Source organism: Oncorhynchus mykiss, chromosome 7 (genome assembly GCF_057628025.1).
Source record: "Oncorhynchus mykiss isolate SJ-2025 chromosome 7, ASM5762802v1, whole genome shotgun sequence".
In the NCBI taxonomy this organism is placed as follows: Eukaryota; Metazoa; Chordata; class Actinopteri; order Salmoniformes; family Salmonidae; genus Oncorhynchus; species Oncorhynchus mykiss.
The window spans coordinates 57,003,256-57,026,122 of NC_143028.1; the positions used below are offsets into that span (position 1 = coordinate 57,003,256).

A 22,867-nucleotide genomic window follows, 5' to 3' on the forward strand; every position below is an offset into this window, starting at 1 on the left:
CAGATATAGGGAAGGCAATCAAAACGTGAGTCCAGGTGAGTCCAATGAGTGCAGATACGCGTAATGATGGTGACAGGTGTGTGTAATGAAGGACAGCCTGGCGCCCTCGAGCGCCAGACGGGAAGCGGGAGCAGGTATAGAAGTACCCCCCCCCCCCAGGGGCCCCTCCCGGCGTCCCACCTGGGTGAGCCTGACGGTCCGGCCCAAGGCTAGACTAGCTGCCTGAGGTGTAGAAGCCCGACGAGCTGGCTGAGAAATGGGAGCCCGAAGATCCGGCTGAGGCATGGGAGCCTGACGAGACAGCTGAGACGTGAAAGCCTGACGATCCCACTGAGGTGTGGGAACCTGACGAGCTGGCTGAGGCATGATGTGGGATGTGAGCCTGATGAGCCGGCCGAGGCGTGGGAGCCAGCTGAGGCACCCACGGTTCTGAGCCAGCTGAGGCACTCACGGTTCTGAGCCAGCTGAGGCACCCACGGTTCTGAGCCAGCTGAGACACCCACGGTTCTGAGCCAGCTGAGGCACCCACGGTTCTGAGCCAGCTGAGGCACCCACGGTTCTGAGCCAGCTGAGGCACCCACGGTTCTGAGCCAGCTGAGGCACCCACGGTTCTGAGCCAGCTGAGGCACTCACGGTTCTGAGCCAGCTGAGACACCCACGGTTCTGAGCCAGCTGAGGCACTCACGGTTCTGAGCCAGCTGAGGCACTCACGGTTCTGAGCCAGCTGAGGCACCCACGGTTCTGAGCCAGCTGAGGCACCCACGGTTCTGAGCCAGCTGAGGCACTCACGGTTCTGAGCCAGCTGAGGCACCCACGGTTCTGAGCCAGCTGAGGCACCCACGGTTCTGAGCCAGCTGAGGCACCCACGGTTCTGAGCCAGCTGAGGCACCCACGGTTCTGAGCCAGCTGAGGCACCCACGGTTCTGAGCCAGCTGAGGCACTCACGGTTCTGAGCCAGCTGAGGCACTCACGGTTCTGAGCCAGCTGAGGCACCCATGCATAATAAAGGGCAGCCTGGAACCCTCGAGCACAAGAGAGATGCACTAATAAGTCATTTTTTTGTTTATTTTGTATTTCATTCTAAGTAAATCACTTTAAATATGCACAATTTAGACTGTAATGATTTAATACATGTTGTTTAAATTCTGAGTGATTTATGTCCCTACCACCCTATTGTGTTGCACTCGAAAATGCTTCACAATGTATTTCTTTGTAGGCTATAGCCTTGAAATAGTTCAAATAATATAGTCTAAATAATTAATGTTCGTTCCGTCTTAGGCTACCTGTCTGGCTCATTACCTATTTAGAGTGTTTATATGGTGTTTAATATGACATGTTGCCTATTTGAAATGATATGCACTTCTTGTAGGCCGTCATTGTAAATAAGAATTTGTTTTTAAATTGACTTGCCTAGTTAAATAAAGGTTCTATTTAATGTTTATTCAAATCCTTTTAATTCAAATCCATATGGTTTCCATACTTCAAAACCAAATGGAAGGTCCAGGTAGTCACACAAATAGATGTTGGTTAAATTGGGATTTTAGAGAATGGAGCAAATTTGGAGCAGTAATTTGTTGTCCTGTGAACATGAAGCGGTTTTTAGCGGAGTTGTTAAAAAGGAAATGGAGTGCATGAGCCATGAGCGGGACTTTCAACCCTGCTCACATGCTCTGCTCTTGGAACGTTCAGAGGGCACACTGGACGCTCTGGCCAAGGAGTAGTTTTGATCCAAGCTATTTGACCACACAAAGGCAGTCAAGCACCCAAGGTAACTGACTAAATTTGGCTAGCTTGCTAGCTACTTCCAGACACCTCACTCTAACCATTTTACTCGCCCTAGCAAACTGGTTAGGCTGTTTTCATGTTATCTAGAGTGTTGGTGACTGTAACTGCTGCTGGCAACAATTGAATAAAACATTTTTACCAACATTTACTGACACCGTTCATATTCAACTGGTTTTGCACATTCGTAAATGCATCAGTTATTCTGCACTCTGACACAATCAGAAGAGAGTGATCTAAAACCATCCACAGAAGAAAAAATGTGTCCCGCGACTGAATCTAGTTGATGATCCCTGATATAGGCTATGTATTGGATAACAGCACAATAATTTGGGCTTGAGCTCATTAAATGTATTTAATGTATGGCTCATCAGGCTCAAGTAGCATCAGGCATGAATTTTCTATCAAAGCTCTAATCAAATCCAGACAGGCCTCTTTATATGCTTTATAATGCTTTTGAATGACACTTCCTGTTTTGGCGGGAAATACCGGGCTACCTGGGAGAAAATGTATTTATTTTCGGGATGGAACATTTGTTAAATACCTGGAAAATATTCAACCCTACTCTGGACGGCTGTCTGTTTCCTACACCATGACGAAAGATTAAATAAATAATTTTCTCTGGGCTACGTGGGGCAGAACGTGGTCAACGGCAGAGTCACTGTGATGATGGTCCCCGAGCTCAACCCCACACATCAACCAAAGAGCTGGAGTCAAAGAAAAGACCCAGAACCTTCCATCAAACCCCCACTAGCAGGACAGTGAGGACAGATATAAGTATGTGTATTGACTCAAGCCAACAACTTTAAAGGAAGTATGAAATGATTACTTTGTTGAAATAAATATTTGTCTTAACTATTGGCTCAACCATTGTAATGTTTTGTTGAAGTCATTCTATCCTATCAGTGAGGTGATGGTTCTCTATTCTCCCAGCAGGGGGCCACACATGGCTGAGGATCTCTACTGAATGACGGAGCAGAAAAACAGGATGATAAATGGCAATGTATTATCATATTTACACACTAGGGGGAGAAGACACCAAAGAAGAGTAGGATACGTGATATTTAATAGTGGCTATGAGGCTTTTTTTTTTTGTCAATTAAATGAGCTGTATTTGTAAACATATAGAACTTTGTCAGCATACTAGAGCAGGGTGAGGAAAGAGATGGTGAGGGAAATGGAAGAGCAGGTCGGTGTGTCCATGCTCATTTACACCAGGCTGCCGAGTAGCCCTCCCTTCCCCTTCCCATCAACTCACCAATCACAGCTACCCAGGAATAGCAATGTGGCCGTTCATGTGACAGCTGCGTGTGTATGTGTGTGTGAGCAAGGTAATATTAAGTGCCTGCTGGCTTCTCATTTGTGTTTGTCTGTTAATGTTCTTTCCCTTTTATCTTCTTGCAGTCTTGACATCTTCTCCATTTGGTCTCTTTTGATCAGCCTGAGGTTTGTTAAACTCAACATCTATGATTTAAACTTACACCTGTGCTTTAAACCTTGATCCCAGTTTATTAATTATCATTGCACAGGAACTTTGACCCAGGCCCAATTCTGTGTTTACCATGAACTATATAGACTGGACTATGGAGTGATAACATTTTGATTGTAACTATTTATATCAAATGGATGTTGAATAATAGTTATCTTTATTGCGCTTCTACATGTGTTTCCACTTTAAACTAGAGGTCTTCACAGGTGCTACTGAACCCGAAATCCAACTAAAATTCAAACCTTTCCCTCGGGTCCATGTCGGGTCCTGTTTGATTATCATCGAGTCTCGGGTCTATGTAACCACAGCTGATAGAACCGACTGAACACGAATGGATCCAACAAGGGCTCTGCATAGCCAATAGCATATTTATTTTACGCTAACAACGTGCATTCATGGACTTATAGAAGGCCTAACAGATAAAGACTTGGCTGATTAACATTATTGTTTGTCACTGGGGTCGGGTTTAGACACGGACCCGTTGGGGTATGGGTTGGGTCTAGGTCTGGTTGTTGTCGAGTCCATTCAGGTTCGGGTCTGATTGTTCTCGTGTCCGGGTTCAACTTTTTGGAAATGTGAAGCGCTCTACTTTAAACAACCTAAATATATGAAAGATAAAATACGGCCTTTAGAGCGCACTGATTGTTCAGGGACACCACAGTATCTGTCTGTCTGTGTAAAAAGCAGAGAAAACATCCATAGCGGTGTTTCTCTTCTTGTGACTAGCAGTGCCCGTCCAGTAAGCAGACTGCAGCAGCTCTCCCCATTCTATAAGAGTTCTGTCACGCCCTGGCCATAGAGAGGCTTTTTATTCTCTATTTTGGTTAGGCCAGGGTGTGACTTGGGTGGGCATTCTATGTCCTTTTTTCTATGTTTTTGTATTTCTTTGTTTTTGGCCGGGTATGGTTCTCAATCAGGGACAGCTGTCTGTTGTTGTCTCTGAGAACCATACTTAGGTAGCTCTTGCCCACATGGGTTTTGTGGGTAGTTTCCTGTTTTATGTTTTGTCACCTGATAGGACTGTTTTGTTTTTTCATTGTTTCACCTTTTGTTATTTTGTGTTCAGATTAATAAAGTTAACATGGACGCGTACCATGCTGCATTTTGGTCCGATCCTTCATATTCCTCATCAGACGAGGATGAGAATCGTTACAAGTTTCCACCAACAGATTTGTGGTTGTGGGAGAAATATATCCCAGGAGATTACATTTCACCTCAAGATGCACTCTACTCACTCATGAGGAACCAAGCAGACAGGCTTTCCACAGGAAAAAAATACTTTATTAATACGCTTATATAATGTATATCACCATTTAGACAAAGTATGTACATCAACAACTTTCTGGTAGGTCCCAAGTACATCTTTCTATAAAAAACAAATGTTCTGTTAAAACATATACATTCACTTCTCGCCAACTCCTTAGACTGCAGTATTCATACAAATACATTTAATAAACATCCAATGATGTTTTTATCAGCTTTTCACAAGTAAAAGGCAACAGCATGAACAAACACCAGGTTTGACTTGAGGAGAAGCGGATTGCTGAAAAACGCAGACCAGGGCCAGCACAGGGCTACAGTATGTACAGGGTTTAATGTACAGGGTTTATTTTACACTAAAATGACTGTCCACACTCTACTACCCCTCTCTCTAGTCTGAGAATTAGGACACATATCAAAAATAGAGATGTACAAGAAGTATACACAATAATGACAGAAAATCCATCTCAACAGTCAGTGAATTGCCAACTCGACATGGTCACGTGATGACATCACTAACTCCATAAAGTGTGAATTGGCGTACCCTTTGCTCCTGGCTGTACAGTTGTGGGGATCATTATTTTCGTCAGAGCGCTTGTTGTTGTCATAGGAAATGGGGCAAAGGGTATTGTCAGCGATGGCAATGGTTACCTAAGGTAGATAGACAGCGACCTTTGGGTGAAAGGTGACTGTTGACATTAGGTGTAACATGATTTAGGACGTGTATGTGTCTCTATGGCAGCAGCTACAACTGAGACCTGTCAGTGTCATCAGCATGTAGAAACCTCAACAGCAGCATCCCCTGGATTGCCTCTCTTTTACATTCAACCAAGGGTGTGTGTTTAGGGCAGGTCCAGATCAGTGGGGTCAACGATGCACTCAGCGCTCTGGTGGGGGTATGCATTTTAAGTCAAACATTCAGAGGGTAGAGGGTCAGGTAACAGGTTCAGCTGTCTTCATTCTACACCTTCACTCTTTCTTGTCTTCGCAGCAGTGTGGCTGTGGATGATATATCACCAGTCCGGGACCAGATCAGCTGCATGCTCTCTGTCTCCCTTCGGTCTTCTGACCTCTGGGGTGAGGGACCAGGGGAGAGGGGTGATGGTGGGTGATCTGACTGTTAGTCATGTTCCCCCCCATGTTCCCTCTCGGCAGAGCAGTCTCTATGTTCAATAACACTGTTCAGTGGTCTCTCAGTCTTTGGTTTCCAGGTTAATGGGCTTTAACGCTTGGAGGAGGGCTGGTGAGTCCATGGGGCTCTGGGCCACGGTGGGGGGAGAGGGAGAGTGCCCCCTGGGGGATATCGTAATCAGGGAAGTTTGGGCATGCGTGTCGCTAGGCATGCCCTGTGCGGTGCCCCCCAGGCCAGGGTAGATCATGGGCATGGCCCCAGAGTACCAGCACTTCTCCAGCATGGGCAGATAAGCGGCAGCAGAAGGGGGGATGAGGTAGAAGGGCATGCAGAGAGGATGAGGTTGGGCCTGATGGGGGGAGTAGGCGCTCATGTAGCTGCCGTGACCGCTGGAGGAGGATGAAGAGGATGAGGATGACTCTCCACCTGACAGAAACTCGTCATCGGATGACTCCACCCGGGCATGTTTGTGGCGAGGTTCATCTTCCTGCTTGACGCCCAATGACGCCGTCTTTTCGCCCAGGGCTCTCTTCAGATGGCTCTCTTGGCCACAGTACCCTGCACGCAACGCCAGATGCTCACCCTGCTCGCCACCGTAGCCGCTGTCTGTGTCTGTATCACTGCCACTTTGCTCACCGCCAACCTGGGCATACGCCCGCTGTATGACGGGCACACAGTTCTTCCTGTGGCCCTCGCTGGGCTTGGGGGGCTGGCCTACAGGCTTCTCCCTCAGGGCCTGGTGGTGGTGGTAGCTGGGGGTCTTTTCGGGCCAGGGGCTGTGGGGAGGGCCCTGGAGGATCTCAGTGGCCACCTTGTGCAGGTGGTTGATCATGTGGGAGGGTGTGAGGTCTCCGTCACCCTCCTGGTTGGCCAGGTACTGTAAAACCTCCTGGGCACAGACGTGGAAGCCTGAGCGGAACATCCCCTCGCTGTTCTCCTGGCTGGGAGAGGACTGCTCTGGTGACAGGAAGGAACAACAACATCAAATACAGAACTACCACAATGCATTATTTTGGAAACTACCAAACTACTCTCATCACATTTGGGGAAATTCTCATAAATCTTATTATGGGTAAAATTTCCCCTTATATTCAACCACATCCATTCTAAAACTGAGTTATTCTGTCTCAGTTTCTTATTATTTCTTATAATGCAATAGATGAGAAATGCACTGTGCTGCATTTGAGAATTAGTGAGGATGTTGTCTGCATCCAAATGGAAACTAGTCAAGGCAAGAGACGACCATCTATATTTAAATTCACTGATTTGCATGCCCTTCTGCAAAATCATCTTATTGTGGCTGTGTGTGTGTATGTTTCTTCTCACCGATTTGCATGCCATTCTGCAGAGCGAGGATTTTCTGCTGCTGGTTTTCCAGTAGAGTGGTGAGGGCTTTCACATGCTTGAGCGTGAGTTCCAAAACCACAGCCTTCTCCAGATGGCCAAGAGTCTACGAGAATAACACACACTACTGTCAGCAGGGGCTCCCTGCACTCAGCAGCACACACACAAACTTGGAGGCACAACAATAACTGGTTATACTCAAATTAAAATTTGTTCTTTAACATTTGATAATATATCAGATATCACTACCTGAATCATAAAAAAATACTGATCTAAGGAAATTTGCACCATTTCATAATTAGTTTAAGTACTTAATTTAATTGATTTAAATGATTTTATAAATCTCAACTGTTAGTCACGCCGATACCAAAACCTGAAGTACCACAAAGCAACCACTTAACGGCGCCTTAGCTAACATCTACAAGCAGTGAACAGTGAACCAGTTATTACTGAGCTACTTCCAGATAAATAGGAACTTACTGTAAGTTTCAGGTGTTCAGGCAATAAATCTTTCAACTGAGCGATGCACTCGTTTATCCTGTCTCGCCTTTTCTTCTCAATAAGTCGATGAGGTAGTTTGTAGTTTTCCTAAAGGCAGGAGTGTGAAAGTAGGTTAGGTGGAGTCATATTGAGGTTACCGAACACCTACAGCAATTTGACAAGCAGCCCTGTCAACACCAACATGGACTTCAAGCCTCACATCAGATGAGAAAACGGGTCACCGCATGATCTGAATGATCAGGCCGACTGAATTACTTAAAACAATGTTTAGTTTAAATATTGTATAATCACAATATTCTTATTGTAATAAAATTACATTCAAAAGTATTATTTCACATGAAAATAGTGAATAAACACAAATATTTCTACCAACCTTGCATTCCTCTGCTCGTTTCATTCCCCGACGGGATTTGTATACATATATAGGGAAATCCATCCTAAAGAAAGGCAGAAGACAGTCAATGAGATGTGAGTTTTGTGAAGTTGCGCACTCAATGTCAAGAGAGACAAATGTGTGACACTATGTAGAGGCACAGGACAAGCATGGCCATTGCACAAGTATCTTTCTCAGCAACTTACCCTTGCATGTCAGACAGCTCAGCCTGCTGGTACTTGGGAGGGGGTTGCGCCCTTTGAATCCTTTCCATTTCCATTATCTTTAGGCCTACTCCAAACTAATCACGAAAGGGCAAGCTTGTTTCCCAATGTATTCACTCAAGGATGCATATGAAATTTAATAAAAGTAAATCGTCCAGTATTCCTACTAACTCGAGATTAACAATATGTAGAGAAAATGTATTTTCCTTTATATTTCAATTGTTGTTATTATTATATTTGTCGCCGAATGGGAGTAAATTGTCCCGGAGATCTCCACGAAGTCAGTCAAGAGGTAGCCCTGAAGATGCACTAATCTTGGTTGCGCGTTGGGAAAGTGGGGGAGGACACTAGAGCTACGTGTTAAATAAACCCCTCTGACTCTCGCTCGCAGAGTGACCTACCTCTGTCACATGAGTCACGTTTTGGACGCCGCTGTCTCCGCGGTGGAGGGACTGCCCATTTTCTACTGATAAGGAGGATCTGGGGGCGGACGTCGGTTCCACGTCACACCGGAGGACTTGAGTCCCGGGTCTCGTGTACCACCATGCTCAACTGTATGGTAACCACTAAACGCGCCACCGCTAAGGAGCATATAGACAGGTTACAACACAGAGCTACACTTCTCACCAAAACTGCTCCGCAGGATCCACTACTAACAAGACATCAATAATATTGATATGGGGATAATTTTGCAAATATATCGATGAATTGATAGAATGGGGAGTTAAATGTGATATCTTATCCCAATCCTTATATTGTTCATGGGACTCATTCACCTTTTGCCTCATACACAACATAATTTAATCGTAAGTGTATGTCAATAAGCAAAATCATGTCATTTGTAAATACAATACATTATTATATTATTTAACTTTAACCACTGTGATAAGTTATTAGCCCTATGTTGTAGGGCTTTATAATAGGGGTATTGACATGTAGGCCTGCCTGGTGGATGCTGACTAAACGAAACTCAACACGATTTAGGATGGATTTGAGCAACGACTAGTGTGGGCTGACTGGAACTCCAACTTCACACAAAAAAACGTATTTTTATTTTTTTAAATCAAAAACGACAGATTTTAGCACCCATAGATTACCCAGCAATTACACAGAACAATGTGAAGACAGGCGCTGTGAGGACAGATTGTCGTAGGCCCCGGAACTCCTGCTCGAAGTCTTCATCCCTCATCTCAAGGTAGGTGAAAAGTTGCTGGAAAAGGGCTACCATGGTTGGTTGTGGTTCGGGTCCTCCAACTGCTCCTTCAGTTGGCTGGTCTTTTATGATCTGCAACTCAAGCGATTCTGGTTGTGTTTGGCCCCTTGGCCAGGCTCCTATTTTCTCATAATTTACCTCTTCTTCGCCGGATGAATCCATCGTATTCCACCCCGTTTCAATTTTAGGTACCTTTTCTGACAGTTGATGCTGCTGCGAACACAACTCAGTACGCGTTCCTTTAAATCTCTTTTTGGAATTCACTGATTTGCGGTGCGCCATCCCACGGCTAAACTGAAAAACCTAACCTCTATCAAATAAAACGATGGCCGTAAAAGTACTTCTGTGCAAGGGTGTTTATTTACATAGTGATTCTGGAAGAAAAACAGTACTGCCACCAAAAGTATTCATTATGGGACAGCTAAAACAGTGCTGCCCCATCAACAACTCATTCAAAACGCCCCCCTTACCAACATCAGAGCCTACATTTTCCACTAAGCTAAACATATCATGAATTATCTTCATTGAACCTTAGCAATCGGTTTTAAATAATACAATATAGCGCAATATAACACAGTTACATAATCCCATCACTCCTGACATGCTGTCTTCAATTGTACAGTCACTACAAAGCCAGCCCGATTGCCATATTTCGTGTCCTTATTCCAGAATCCCGGAAGCTACAGAGAGAGGAACAGAAACAAACAAACAGAGCGCTCATCCAAAACATTGATAAGTGCAATAAACGTCACATAAATTAAACATGGAAGTTTGTCTGCGTAGTTCTTATAACATACCAAACTGTTACTGAAGGGAGGTAAGAATGTGTGTAATGTATGAACTGAGATCGCTAAATTAACGTGTGTGTCAACCCACATTGTTAAGGTAGCTAAAAACAGCAGGGAAGGGGAGATGAGTGTGGGTGTGTTAGCTTACCAAATGCTGCCCGCGGCTAGTGATCTGAGCGGAGCTAGAGCAGAGCGTGTCCAATTTGACTGGAGCGAGATTCCCAAAGGCTGACTTGTCGGCCTTTTCGCCCGCTCCAAGTAGCGTTCACATCAAAAGCTCAGGGCATGCCGGACCCAGCATGCATTTGTAGTCTACTTGTGTGCTGCTATAGCCCCTTGCTTTAGCTACTGTCATGGAGTTCCCTAAATATTTTCATAAAGAAACTGATCAAATGTACAGGTGCCAAATCAAGGTGATTTACAAATATGAGGACCAAGAGCAAGAGAGAAAGTGCGGTGATGTAATGTCCACAACTAAAGAAACATTGTGGAATCTGAAAAGACACATCCAAAAATCATGATGACTTACTATGTGCACATGCTAAAATAAAGGAATGAGGTGGGTAGCTAATTAAGTGTGTCATTGTAGCAAAGTATTTAAAACTAAAAAAAAAGTGTCCTTAATAAGCCATAATTGATTTTGGCCTAATATGCCTGGCATATTCCAACTTTCAAGGAGCTTTCCATTTTGATTGGGTTATTTTGCCGAAAAACCTTTAGGCCTACCAATAGAAAAAAAACTCCCCAGTGGCTCTGTAAGCATGGAGAGGATATTCTCCGCTACTGGTCTGCGTTTCTTAAAATGAATTCAAAGGCATGCAGACTAAGCCTAATAAGTCATTTTGAATGTTTTATTTAATTCTAGTAGGTCACAGTGTATGTGTGCAATTTTTAGACTAAAATGATTTAATACAACAATACATTTTTTAAATGCTGAGCGCTTAATGTCCCTGACTCCCTACCAGCCTAGTGTGTAGCACTCGCAAATACTTCACAATGTATTTCTTGTAGGCTATAGCCTTAAAAAATTAAAAAATAATAATTTACCCCCCCCCCCAAAAAAAATATTTTGTGTTCCTTCTTAGGCTCCCTGTCTGGCTCCTGACCTATTTAGCATGTTATGCTGTTTAATATGACATGTACTGCAGCCTATTTGAAGTGACGAGCGCTTTATACAACACAAGACATGCAAACAGGTCCAGAACAGAGGCAGGGAAAGCACAATCTTAAATAGAGCCTTGGCTACAGGTAACTCAAGCTTTCAATAAAACCAGTTTAAAAAAAGAGATTAAAGAACACCTTACTGCACAAAGGGGACTGTGAAGAGACACCGCCATTTTATATACACTGCTCAAAAAAATAAAGGGAACACTTAAACAACACAATGTAACTGCAAGTCAATCACACTTCTGTGAAATCAAACTGTCCACTTAGGAAGCAACACTGATTGACAATAAATTTCACATGCTGTTGTGCAAATGGAATAGACAACAGGTGGAAATTATAGGCAATTAGCAAGACACCCCCAATAAAGGAGTGGTTCTGCAGGTGGTGACCACAGACCACGTCTCAGTTCCTATGCTTCCTGGCTGATGTTTGGTCACTTTTGAATGCTGGCAGTGCTTTCACTCTAGTGGTAGCATGAGACGGAGACTACAACCCACACAAGTGGCTCAGGTAGTGCAGCTCATCCAGGATGGCACATCAATGTGAGCTGTGGCAAGAAAGTTTGCTGTGTCTGTCAGCGTAGTGTCCAGAGCACGGAGGCGCTACCAGGACCATGCCCCAGGAATACCTGACATGATGACTCCTTGCTGTCCCCAGTCCACCTGACTGTGCTGCTGCTCCAGTTTCAACTGTTCTGCCTTATTATTATTCGACCATGCTGGTCATTTATGAACATTTGAACATCTTGACCATGTTCTGTTATAATCTCCACCCGGCACAGCCAGAAGAGGACTGGCCACCCCACATAGCCTGGTTCCTCTCTAGGTTTCTTCCTAGGTTTTGGCCTTTCTAGGGAGTTTTTCCTAGCCACCGTGCTTCTACACCTGCATTGCTTGCTGTTTGGGGTTTTAGGCTGGGTTTCTGTACAGCACTTTGAGATATCGGCTGATGTACGAAGGGCTATATAAATAAATTTGATTTGATTTTTTGATTTGATTTTGATTTGATTTGACAGGCCAGTACATCAGGAGACGTGGAGGAGGCCATCGGAGGGCAACAACCCAGCAGCAGGACCGCTACTTCCGCATTTGTGCATGGAGGAGCAGGAGGAGCACTGCCAGAGCCCTGCAAAATGACCTCCAGCAGGCCACAAATGTGCATGTGTCTGCTCAAACGGTCAGAAACAGACTCCATGAGGGTGGTATGAGGGCCCGACGTCCACAGGTGGGGGTTGTGCTTACAGCCCAACACCGTGCAGGACGTTTGGCATTTGCCAGAGAACACCAAGATTGGCAAATTCGCCACTGGCGCCCTGTGCTCTTCACAGATGAAAGCAGGTTCACTCTGAGCACATGTGACAGACGTGACAGAGTCTGGAGACGCCGTGGAGAACGTTCTGCTGCCTGCAACATCCTCCAGCATGACCGGTTTGGCGGTGGGTCAGTCATGGTGTGGGGTGGCATTTCTTTGGGGGGGGCCGCACAGCCCTCCATGTGCTCGCCAGAGGCTCGCCAGAGGCGTGAATGCCATTAGGTACCGAGATGAGATCCCCAGACCCCTTGTGAGACCATCTGCTGGTGCGGTTGGCCCTGGGTTCCTCCTAATGCAAGACAATGCTAGACCTCATGTGGCTGGAGTGTGTCAGCAGTTCCGGCAAGAGGAAGGCATTGATGCTATGGACTGGCCCGCCCGTTCCCCAGACCTGAATCCAATTGAGCACATCTGGGACATCATGTCTCGCTCCATCCACCAACGCCATGTTGCACCACAGACTGTGGAGTTGGCGGATGCTTTAGTCCAGGTCTGGGAGGAGATCCCTCAGGAGACCATCCGCCACCTCATCAGTAGCATGCCCAGGCGTTGTAGGGAGGTCATACAGGCACGTGGAGGCCACACACACTACTGAGCCTCATTTTGACTCGTTTTAAGGACATTACATCAAAGTTGGATCAGCCTGTAGTGTGGTTTTCCACTTTAATTTTGAGTGTGACTCCAAATCCAGACCTCCATGGGTTGATAAATTTGATTTCCATTGATCATTTTTGTGTGGTTTTGTTGTCAGCACCTTCAACTATGTAAAGAAAAAAGTATTTAATAAGAATATTTCATTCATTCAGATCTAGGATGTGTTATTTTGGTGTTCCCTTTATTTTTTTGAGCAGTGTATATTATTGTAATTTGCACTGTACTATGTATTAGACCTAGATATTGTGTGTATGTACTGATATGTAGGCTGTGTGTGATGTTTTAAATGTATGTATTTCAGTCCTTGACTAATAATGTTCTGTACTATGTATTAGACCTAGATATTGTGTGTATGTACTGATACTGTGGGGCAAAAAAGTATTTAGTCAGCCATAGTGGAGTTTGGAGTGTGACTGTTTGAGGTTGACGACAGGTGTCTTTTATACTGATAACAAGTTCCAACAGGTGCCATTAATACAGGTATTGAGTGGAGGACATATGAGCCTCTTAAAGAAGAAGTTACAGGTCTGTGAGAGCCAGAAATCTTGCTTGTTTGTAGGTGACCAAATACTTATTTTCCACCATAATTTGCAAATAAATTCATAAAAATCCTACGATGTGATTTTCTGGATTTTTTCCACTCATTTTGTCTGTCATAGTTGAAGTGTACCTGCAATGAAAATTACAGGCCTCTCTAGTCTTTTTAAGTGGGAGAACTTGCACAATTGGTGGCTGACTAAATACTTTTTTGCCCCACTGTATGTAGGCTGTGTGTGATGTTTTAAATGTATGTATTTCAGTCCTTGACTAATAATGTTCTGTACTATGTATGATGTCATGTTTCATGTGGACCTCAGGAAGAGTAGCTGATGCTTTTGCAGCACCTTACGGGGATCCTAATAAATACCAAATAGCATTCACCTTTTCATGTTTATTAAAATACTTATCTTTCCAATCAAAAATAGATTGGTGTTGGTTAAATTGTGATTTTAATGAATGGAGCGAATTTGAAGTGGCAGTTTTTCCTGGGTGCTTGGTGCAGTTTTTAGCGGAGCGGTTGAAAATGACATGGAGCACATGATAACTTCATTAAGCAATGAGCGGGATTTCTGACTGCTCAACTTTGCTCCCAAATTCTACCCTCAGTTCTATTGGCAAACATACAATCACTAGAGAACAAACTAGACGAGCTCCGTTCAACACTATCCTATCAACAGGACCCGAAGAACTGTAATATCCTATGTTTCTCGGAAGTAGTGGCTCTTTCCATGACATAGACTGACCAGGTGAATCCAGGTGAAAGTTATGATCCCTTATTGATGTCTATGATCCCATATTAGTGTAGATGAAAGAGACGAGACAGGTTAAAGAAGGATTTTTAAGCCTTGAGACATGGATTGTGTATGTGTGCCATTCAGAGGGTGAATGGGCAAGACAAAAGGTTTACAGTGCATTCGGAAAGTATTCAGACCCTTTCACTTATTCCACATTTTGTTACGTTACAGCCTTATTCTAAAATTGATGAAATAGTTTTTTCCCTCGTTGATCTACAAACAATACCCCATAATGACAAAGCAAAACACGTTTTTAGAAATGTTTGCAAAAAAATAAAACATACAAGTGAAATTTCACACTTACATAAGTATACAGACCCTTTACACACTACTTTTTTGAAGCACCTTTGGCAGCAATTACAGCCATGAGTCGTCTTGGGTATGAGGCTACAAGCTTGGCACACCTGTATTTGGGGAGTTTCTCCCATTCTTTTCTGCAGATCCTCTCAAGCTCTGTCAGGTTGTATGAGGAGCGTCGCTGTACAGCTATTTTCAGGTCTCTCCAGAGATGTTCAATCAGGTTCAAGTCCGGGCTCTGGCTGGGCCACTCAAGGACATTCAGAGACTTGTCCCAAAGCCACACACCTGCATTGTGTTGGCTGTGTGCTTAGGGTCGTTTTCCTATTGTTGTGAGAAGGTATGGGTGGTATAAAGAACAGAGCCCTATTTGGTAAAAGACCAAGTCCATATTATGGCAAGACCAGCTCAAATAAGCAAAGAGAAATGACAGTCCATCATCACTTTAAGACATGAAGGTCAGTCAATCCGGAAACATTTCAACAACTTTGAAAGTGTCTTCAAGTGCAGTCGCAAAAACCATCAAGAGCTATGATGAAACAGGCTCTCATGATGACCACCACAGGAAAGGAAGACCCAGAGTTACCTCTGCTGCAGAGGATAAGTTCATTAGAGTTACTTTAGAAATCAGCAATTACAGATGAAGTTGGAGTTTACATACACTTAGGTTGGAGTCATTAAAACTTGTTTTTCAAATTTCTTGTTAACAAACTATAGTTTTGGCAAGTCGTTTAGGACATCTACTTTGTGCATGACAAGTAATTTTTCCAACAATTGTTTACAGAGAGATTATTTCACTTATAATTCACTGTATCACAATTCCAGTGGGTCAGAAGTTTACATACACTAAGTTGACTGTGCCTTTAAACAGCTTGGAAAATTCCAGAAAATTATGTCATGGCTTTAGAAGCTTCTGATAAATGATGTAAATTAGCCTGAGTCAATTGGAGGTGTACCTGTGGATGTATTTCTAGGCCTACCTTCAAACTCAGTGCCTCTGCTTGACATCATGGGAAAATCAAAAGAAATCAGCCAAGACATCAGGAAAAAAATTGGACACCTCCACAAGTCTCGTTCATCCTTGGGAGCAATTTCCAAACGCCTGAAGGTACCACGTTTATTTGTACAAACAATAGTTTGCAAGTATAAACACCATGGGACCACGCAGCCGTCATACCGCTCAGGAAGGAGACGCGTTCTGTCTCCTAGAGATGAAAGTATTTTGGTGTGAAAAGTGCAAATCAATCCCAGAACAACAGCAAAGGACCTTGTGAAGATGCTGGAGGAAACAGGTACAAAAGTATCTAAATCCACAGTTAAACAAGTCCTATATCGACATAACCTGAAAGGCCACTCAGAAAGGAAGAAGCCACCGCTCCAAAACCGCCATAAAAAAGTCAGACTACGGTTTGCAACTGCACATGGGGACAAAGATTGTACTTTTTGGAGAAATGTTCTCTCGTCTGATGAAACAAAAATAGAACTGTTTGGCCATAATGACCATCGTTATGTTTGGAGGAAAAAGGGGGAGGCTTGCAAGCCGAAGAATACCATCCCAACCACGAAGCACGGGGACGGCAGCATCATGTTGTGGGGGTGCTTTGCTTCAGGAGGGACTGGAGCACTTCACAAAATAGATGGCGTCACGAGGAAAGAAAATTATGTGGATATATTGAAGCTACATCCTCAAGACATCAGTCAGGAAGTTAAAGCTTGGTCACAAATGGGTATTCTAAATGGATAATGACTCCAAGCATACTTCCAAAGTTGTTGCAAAATGGCTTAAGGACAACAAAGTCAAGGTATTGGAGTGGCCATCACAAAGCCCTGACTCAATCCCATAGAAAATTTGTGGGCAGAACTGAAAAAGCGTGTGCGAGCAAGGATGCCTACAAACCTGATTCAGTTACACCAGCTCTGTCAGGAGGAATGGGCCAAAATTCACCCAACTTATTGTGGGAAGATTGTGGAAGGCTACCCAAAATGTTTGACCCAAGTTAAACTATTTAATGGCATTGCTACCAAATACTAATTGAGTGTATGTAAACTTCTGACCCACTGGGAATGTGATGAAAGAAATAAAAGCTGAAATAAATTATTCTCTCTGCTATTATACTGACATTTCACATTCTTCAAATAAAATGGTGATCCTAACTGACTTAAGACAGGGACTTTTTACTAGGATTAAATGTCAGGAATTGTGAAAAACTGAGTTTAAATGTACTTGGCTAAGGTGTATGTACACGTCTGACTTCACCTGTAACTGCACCTCACAGTGTTCAAGAAACAGACACATTCTCAACATCAACTGTTCAGAGGAGACTGCGTGAATCAGGCCTTCATGGTCGAATTGCTGCAAAGAAACCACTACTAAAAGTACCCCAATAAAAAGAAGAGACTATTTGCTAAGAGAGTTTATCTATATTTTTCATAGCTGTCTTTTTACCACCACAAACTGATGCTGGCACTGTCCGCATTCAGCGAGCTGTATAGGCAAACAAGAAAATGCACATCCAGGGGTGGCACTCCTAGTGGCCAGTGATTTTAATGCAAGGAAACGGAAATCCGTCTTACCTCATTTTTACCAGCATGTCACCTGTGCAACTAGAGGGGAAAAAACTCAAGTTCCCCTTTATTCCACACACAGAAATGCATACAAAACTCTCCCTCACCCTCCATTTGGCAAATCTGACCATGACTATCCTACTGATTCCTGCTTACAAGCAAAAACTCAAACAGGAAGTACCAGTGATGCTCTCAATACGGAAGTGGTCTGATGAAGTGAATGCTAAGCTACAGGACTGTTTCGCTAGCACTGACTGTAATACTGTATGTTCAGGGATTCATCCGATAACTTTGAGGAGTTTACCAATTGAATTACCGGGTTCATTAACCTGTTAGATCTCTAGGGGCGCTATTTCATTTTTGGATAAAAAACGTTCCCGTTTTAAGCGCGATATTTTGTCACGAAAAGATGCTCGACTATGCATATTCTTGACAGTTTTGGAAAGAAAACACTCTGAAGCTTCAGAATCTGCAAAGATTTTGTCTGTAAGTGCCCCAGAACTCATTCTACAGGCGAAACCAAGATGATGCATCAACCAGGAATTAGCAGAATTTCTGAAGCTCTGTTTTCCATTGTCTCCTTATATGGCTGTGATTGCGCAAGGAATGAGCCTACACTTTCTGTCGTTCGCCCAAGGTCTTAGCAGCATTGTGACGTATTTGTAGGCATATCATTGGAAGATTGACCATAAGAGACTACATTTTCCAAGTGTCCGCCTGGTGTCCTGCGTGGAATTCGGTGCGCAATTGCCAGCTGCTCGTACTTTTCCATTTGATATAGGGGAGAAACCATGTGTCCAAGAACGATGTATCAATGAAGAGATATGTGAAAAACACCTTGATGATTGATTCTAAACAACGTTTGCCATGTTTTCAGTCGATATTATGGAGTTAATTTGGAAAAAAGTTCGCGTTTTGAGGACTGAATTTTCGGATTTTTTTTGGTAGCCAAATGTGATGTATAAAACGGAGCTATTTCTAATACACAAAGAATCTTTTTGGAAAAACTGAGCATCTGCTATCTAACTGAGAGTATCCTCATTGAAAACATCAGAAGTTCTTCAAAGGTAAATTATTTTATTTGAAGGCTTTTATGTTTTTGTTGAAATGTTGTGTGCTGGATGCTAACGCTAACGCTAAATGCTAACGCTAAATGCTAACGCTAAATGCTAACGCTAAATGCTAACGCTAAATGCTAACGCTAAATGCTAACGCTAAATGCTAACGCTAAATGCTAACGCTAAATGCTAACGCTAGCTAGCTACTTTTACACAAATGATTGTTTTCCTATGGTTGAGAAGCATATTTTGAAAATCTGAGATGACAGTGTTGTTTACAAAAGGCTAAGCTTGAGAGATGGCATATTTATTTCATTTCATTTGCGATTTTCATGAATAGTTAACGTTGTGTTATGCTAATGAGCTTGCTGATAGATTTACACAATCCAGGATACAGGGGTTTTTTCATAGCTAAACGTGACGCAGAAAACGGAGCGATTTGTCCTAAACAAATAATCTTTCAGGAAAAACTGAACATTTGCTATCTGAGAGTCTCCTCATTGAAAACATCTGAAGTTCTTCAAAGGTAAATTATTTTATTTGAATGCTTTTCTGTTTTTTTGTGTAAATGTTGCCAGCTGAATGCTAATGCTAAATGCTACGTTAGCCATCAATACTGTTACACAAATGCTTGTTTTGCAATGGTTGAGAAGCATATTTTGAAAATCTGAGATGACAGTGTTGTTAACAAAAGGCTAAGCTTGAGAGCTAGCATATTTATTTCATTTCATTTGCGATTTTCATGAATAGTTAACGTTGCGTTATGGTAATGAGCTTGAGTCTGTATTCACGATCCCGGATCCGGGATGGGGAGATCAGAAAGGTTAATTAGTGTAGCAACGACATCTTCCCCACAGTGACCGTACGTACATATCTCAACCAGAAGCCATGGATTATAGGCAACATCCGAAATGAGCTAAAGGCTAGAGCTGCCACTTTCAAGGAGCTGACACTTATAAGATATCCCGGTACAATCTCCGACGAGCCATCAAACAGTCAAAATGTCAATACAGGACTAAGGTTGAATCCTACTACACTGGCTCTGATGCTTGTCGGATGTAGCTGGGCAGGAAAAATATCACAGATAACAAAGGGAAACCCAGACCCACCATGAGCTAAATTCTTTATATGCTTGCTTTGAGGCAAGCAGCACTGAACCATGCATGAGAATACCAACTGTTTTGAACGACTGTGTGATCTCGCTCTCCGTAGCTGATGTGAGTACGAAGTATGTGACAAATAAAATGTGATATTGCAGAATGCATTGCATTACATTTCAAAGAAAATGAATTGAAGATGCAAGATAGGCCCTACAATTTTAAGAGGATGTGTGTAAAAATACACATAGCCTAATGCCACAATGTAAAATGGTGGAAAGGTATGCAAGCCCTTAATGGTTAACTTGGAATGAATCCATATTCAGAAGCCTACAATTCACATTAGAATTGTATGTAATAGTTACATATTTTTTGAAAATTATAAATATTTCTTCAAGTGTGCAATAATTGACATGGTTCTTCTGATATTTGTTTGAACACTTTTTAGGATCCTGTTGAATAAAGTGCACCAACATGAGGCATTTATTTTTCGAAGAGATCTTTTTGCTTATAGAGACAACCAGACTAATTGCTTTCGCTTCAACAAGTGTGAAGGGCCAAGCAATGTTATTTCATGCTATCAGAACCATCTGCTATTCCACGTGCACGGCGGACTGGCAGTGTGTGGCAATGTGTCTGAAGGCAGGCTGCTTTGTTGCCACGCGCCACACTGGTTATCACGTGGATCTGCTGATGGCCTCTCGGGGCCCCGCTGTGCGCTGAGGGCACATCCACCACACGGCTACTTTTTATACCTAATGTGCACCCGCCTGCTCCACACTCCTGTGACAGCTGTCTATTAAACAAGCTTATTTCATGGTAGCCTATACTGCCTTGGCTTGAAGAGGCCTAAATTGCTCACCAAACAAATTGATTTATCTGAAAGAAAATGATATGCAACGTTGTATCCTTTATGGAAATCTAAGGGTTTAAATGATTCAATATTACCAACAACATGCACGTCACACCACAACACATAGAGACCTTGACAAAATATTTAACTATTTGGAATGCAGAAAACTAATATGGAAAGCCCCAAAGGATCTGAATAATTTAGACTGAATGAACCAATTATACACGGACATGACCAAATAAAGCTAATTTAATTATATTTCCCCTCTATCGGGATTTGATAGGGAAAAAACAACATAGTGACATTCATAGAGAAATAGCGCAACAGGTCAGAAGGACAAAATGCTGGTCAACCAAATCAGTAGATAAAGAGCAAGTACACCCCCTATCAACTAAGAATGCATTTTGTTACCAAAGATATTACCTTTAGTGATTCAAAGGTTTAGGATCATGAAAACAGGGTGGGTTGACAGAGTGCGTGTGTGTGTATGTGTTCCAGGGGGTATAGAGGTAAAAAAAAAAAATGTGTCATGCCCATCAATTTGTTCAATGTTTTATAAGTTTATTTTCACAATGATTTCAAAGGAACTGCATTTGGCTATCCTCAACATTAGGGGCATGGATCTCTGGGGCATGACCAGAAATAAGTCCACACTTTAAATGTAATATTTTTACCCAATCTGAGGTGGGCAATTATAATGCACATGTTTTGGATTTGTGTATCAGTGAAATCTCTTTAGATTCATATTGTTTATATTTTAAATGTTGTTGCTGGTAAAACCCTACCTGTTTGCCTATCCCTCCTCCTATTGGGCTTTAGTCCTATAATTTCTTTAGCCTACCAAGAAAGGCAAATTGATATTGTAATTAGATTAATGTGAATTGGTAGCTTTTGAGATTGGAAAATAAACTTACATTTTCTCCAGACCTATGTACAACATTTAATGCTACACATGCAACACAGCATTCCTAACCTAGCCCACAATGTCTGCTGTGTGGGTTGGTCGAGCAGTCAACAAGTCGAGCAGTCATTTGAAAGAACATTTCAGTGAGAAACTCAAAGGCGAAATCCATTAACGCCAAGAAAATGGTATTCATTGCCCTTGTCGATCAATCGTTCTCTGTTGTGGGTGATGTTGGCTTTCGCCGACTGGTACACACTACCAAGTACGCTATTTTTCAGATGTTACCCTGCCGGTGCCACTGCTATTAGCTCCACGACTGACATTTGGAAAAGCGATATCAGCCCATGGCATGCGGAGTCTGACAGCACAGTGGGTCATTGAAGATTTCGTACTGAGGAAAGTGGTATTGCATGTTCATGAATGTGCTGGTTGTCATACAGCTGCTGCCATTTATTTTTTGAAAACTCTGTTTATTCAGTTAACCACACAAGACAACACACAACAATATAAATAATATACTCAACAAGAAAAAATACAAATAAAAAAAGAATAGCTTTAAAGATACCGTACTTTGGACAAGTTAAACACACCGGGCAGAAGGCTACCAAGGTTAAAGGGCAATCTGTAGTACAGGGACAGAGCAGACACCTCACCATTGTTCCTGTAAACAGACAAGGGATAGGGGTGGAAAAATGCAACCACTCACAGACAGTCATGGCCTCAGACCGACCATCCACTGGACCAAAAATAAAGTTTACAATGCTTTTTTTTTTTTTAATTAAGCGTGAACAAAATAAAACATTTAAAAAACAGGGCAAAACAAGCTCACATTTTAGTCTCTGATAAGGCACGTGGCAATGAGGTATCAGGGTTGGAGATAAATAAAAGGAGATAGTCAGCATATAGCGAGACTTTCTGCTCTAAGCCCGTCCTGATAATACCTTGAATGGCATCATTAGAGTGTAGTGCGATGGCGAAAGGCTCGATTGCCAAAGCAAACAACAAGGGGGAGAGTGGTCAACCCTGTCTGGATCCGCGGTGGAAGGGAAAATAGTCAGAGGACAAGTTGTTAGTCCATACTGAAGCCATGGGAGAAAAATAAAGAATCTTTATCCACGCAATGAACTTGTGGCCAAAGCCAAATCTATAAAGTGCTGTTAGGTAGTCCCACTCAACCTGGTCAAAATCTTTTTCCGCATCGAGCGAGACTACCACCTCCAGGTCCCTCGACACTGGGAAATACAGTATATTCATAAGGAGTCTAATATTGAAAAACAAATATCTATTTCTCACAAAGCCAGTCAGGTCAGAGTGTATTACTTGGTGTAGCGAGCCTTCCATACGGATGGCTAGAAGCTTGGCTAGGATTTTGTAATCACAGTTTAAAAGCAAGATTGGGCAATAGGATCCACATTCCAGGGAGTCTTTGTTTTTCTTTAATAGTAATGAAATTGAAGCCTGATAAAGACTAGGCGGTAGCATTGAGGTATTAAGGCACTCTGTAAATAATCCAGACTGGAA

General features: G+C 42.8%; 1 protein-coding gene and 2 long non-coding RNA genes across 6 annotated transcripts in view; 2 read left to right on the top strand and 1 right to left on the bottom strand.

Annotated features, from left to right (window-relative positions):
- Positions 1-4,530: 4,530 nt before the first annotated feature.
- Positions 4,531-8,499, bottom strand: LOC110528181 (class E basic helix-loop-helix protein 40). Of its 2 annotated transcripts, none has more exons than XM_090241403.1 (5): positions 8,088-8,499; positions 7,882-7,945; positions 7,488-7,595; positions 6,990-7,113; positions 4,531-6,615 (listed from the first exon to the last, which is right to left on the bottom strand). In XM_090241403.1, exons 4-5 carry the CDS (start codon positions 7,002-7,004, stop codon positions 5,725-5,727), a joined length of 906 nt encoding a protein of 301 aa, XP_090097529.1. In that variant the 5' UTR covers positions 7,005-7,113; positions 7,488-7,595; positions 7,882-7,945; positions 8,088-8,499; the 3' UTR covers positions 4,531-5,724. The 2 variants fall into 2 exon arrangements, with proteins under 2 accessions (XP_090097529.1, XP_021465712.3); XM_021610037.3 differs by having other exon boundaries at positions 4,531-6,620.
- A 170-nt stretch (positions 8,500-8,669) lies between these two features.
- LOC149982608 (uncharacterized) lies at positions 8,670-14,158 on the top strand. Its single transcript, XR_016497330.1, has 2 exons — positions 8,670-9,300; positions 12,289-14,158. It is a non-coding gene; the product is annotated as an uncharacterized LOC149982608 (long non-coding RNA).
- Positions 14,159-18,425: 4,267 nt separating this feature from the next.
- LOC149982609 (uncharacterized) overlaps positions 18,426-22,867 on the top strand; it is a 102,297-nt gene continuing 97,855 nt past the window's right edge. For 2 of the 3 annotated variants that reach the window (XR_016497332.1, XR_016497334.1), the window contains exons 1-2: positions 18,427-18,501; positions 18,957-19,018. This is a non-coding gene — a long non-coding RNA (uncharacterized LOC149982609). Of the gene's footprint in view, positions 18,502-18,956; positions 19,019-22,867 lie in introns of all 3 variants that reach the window. The other variant, XR_016497333.1, reaches the window with a different exon arrangement.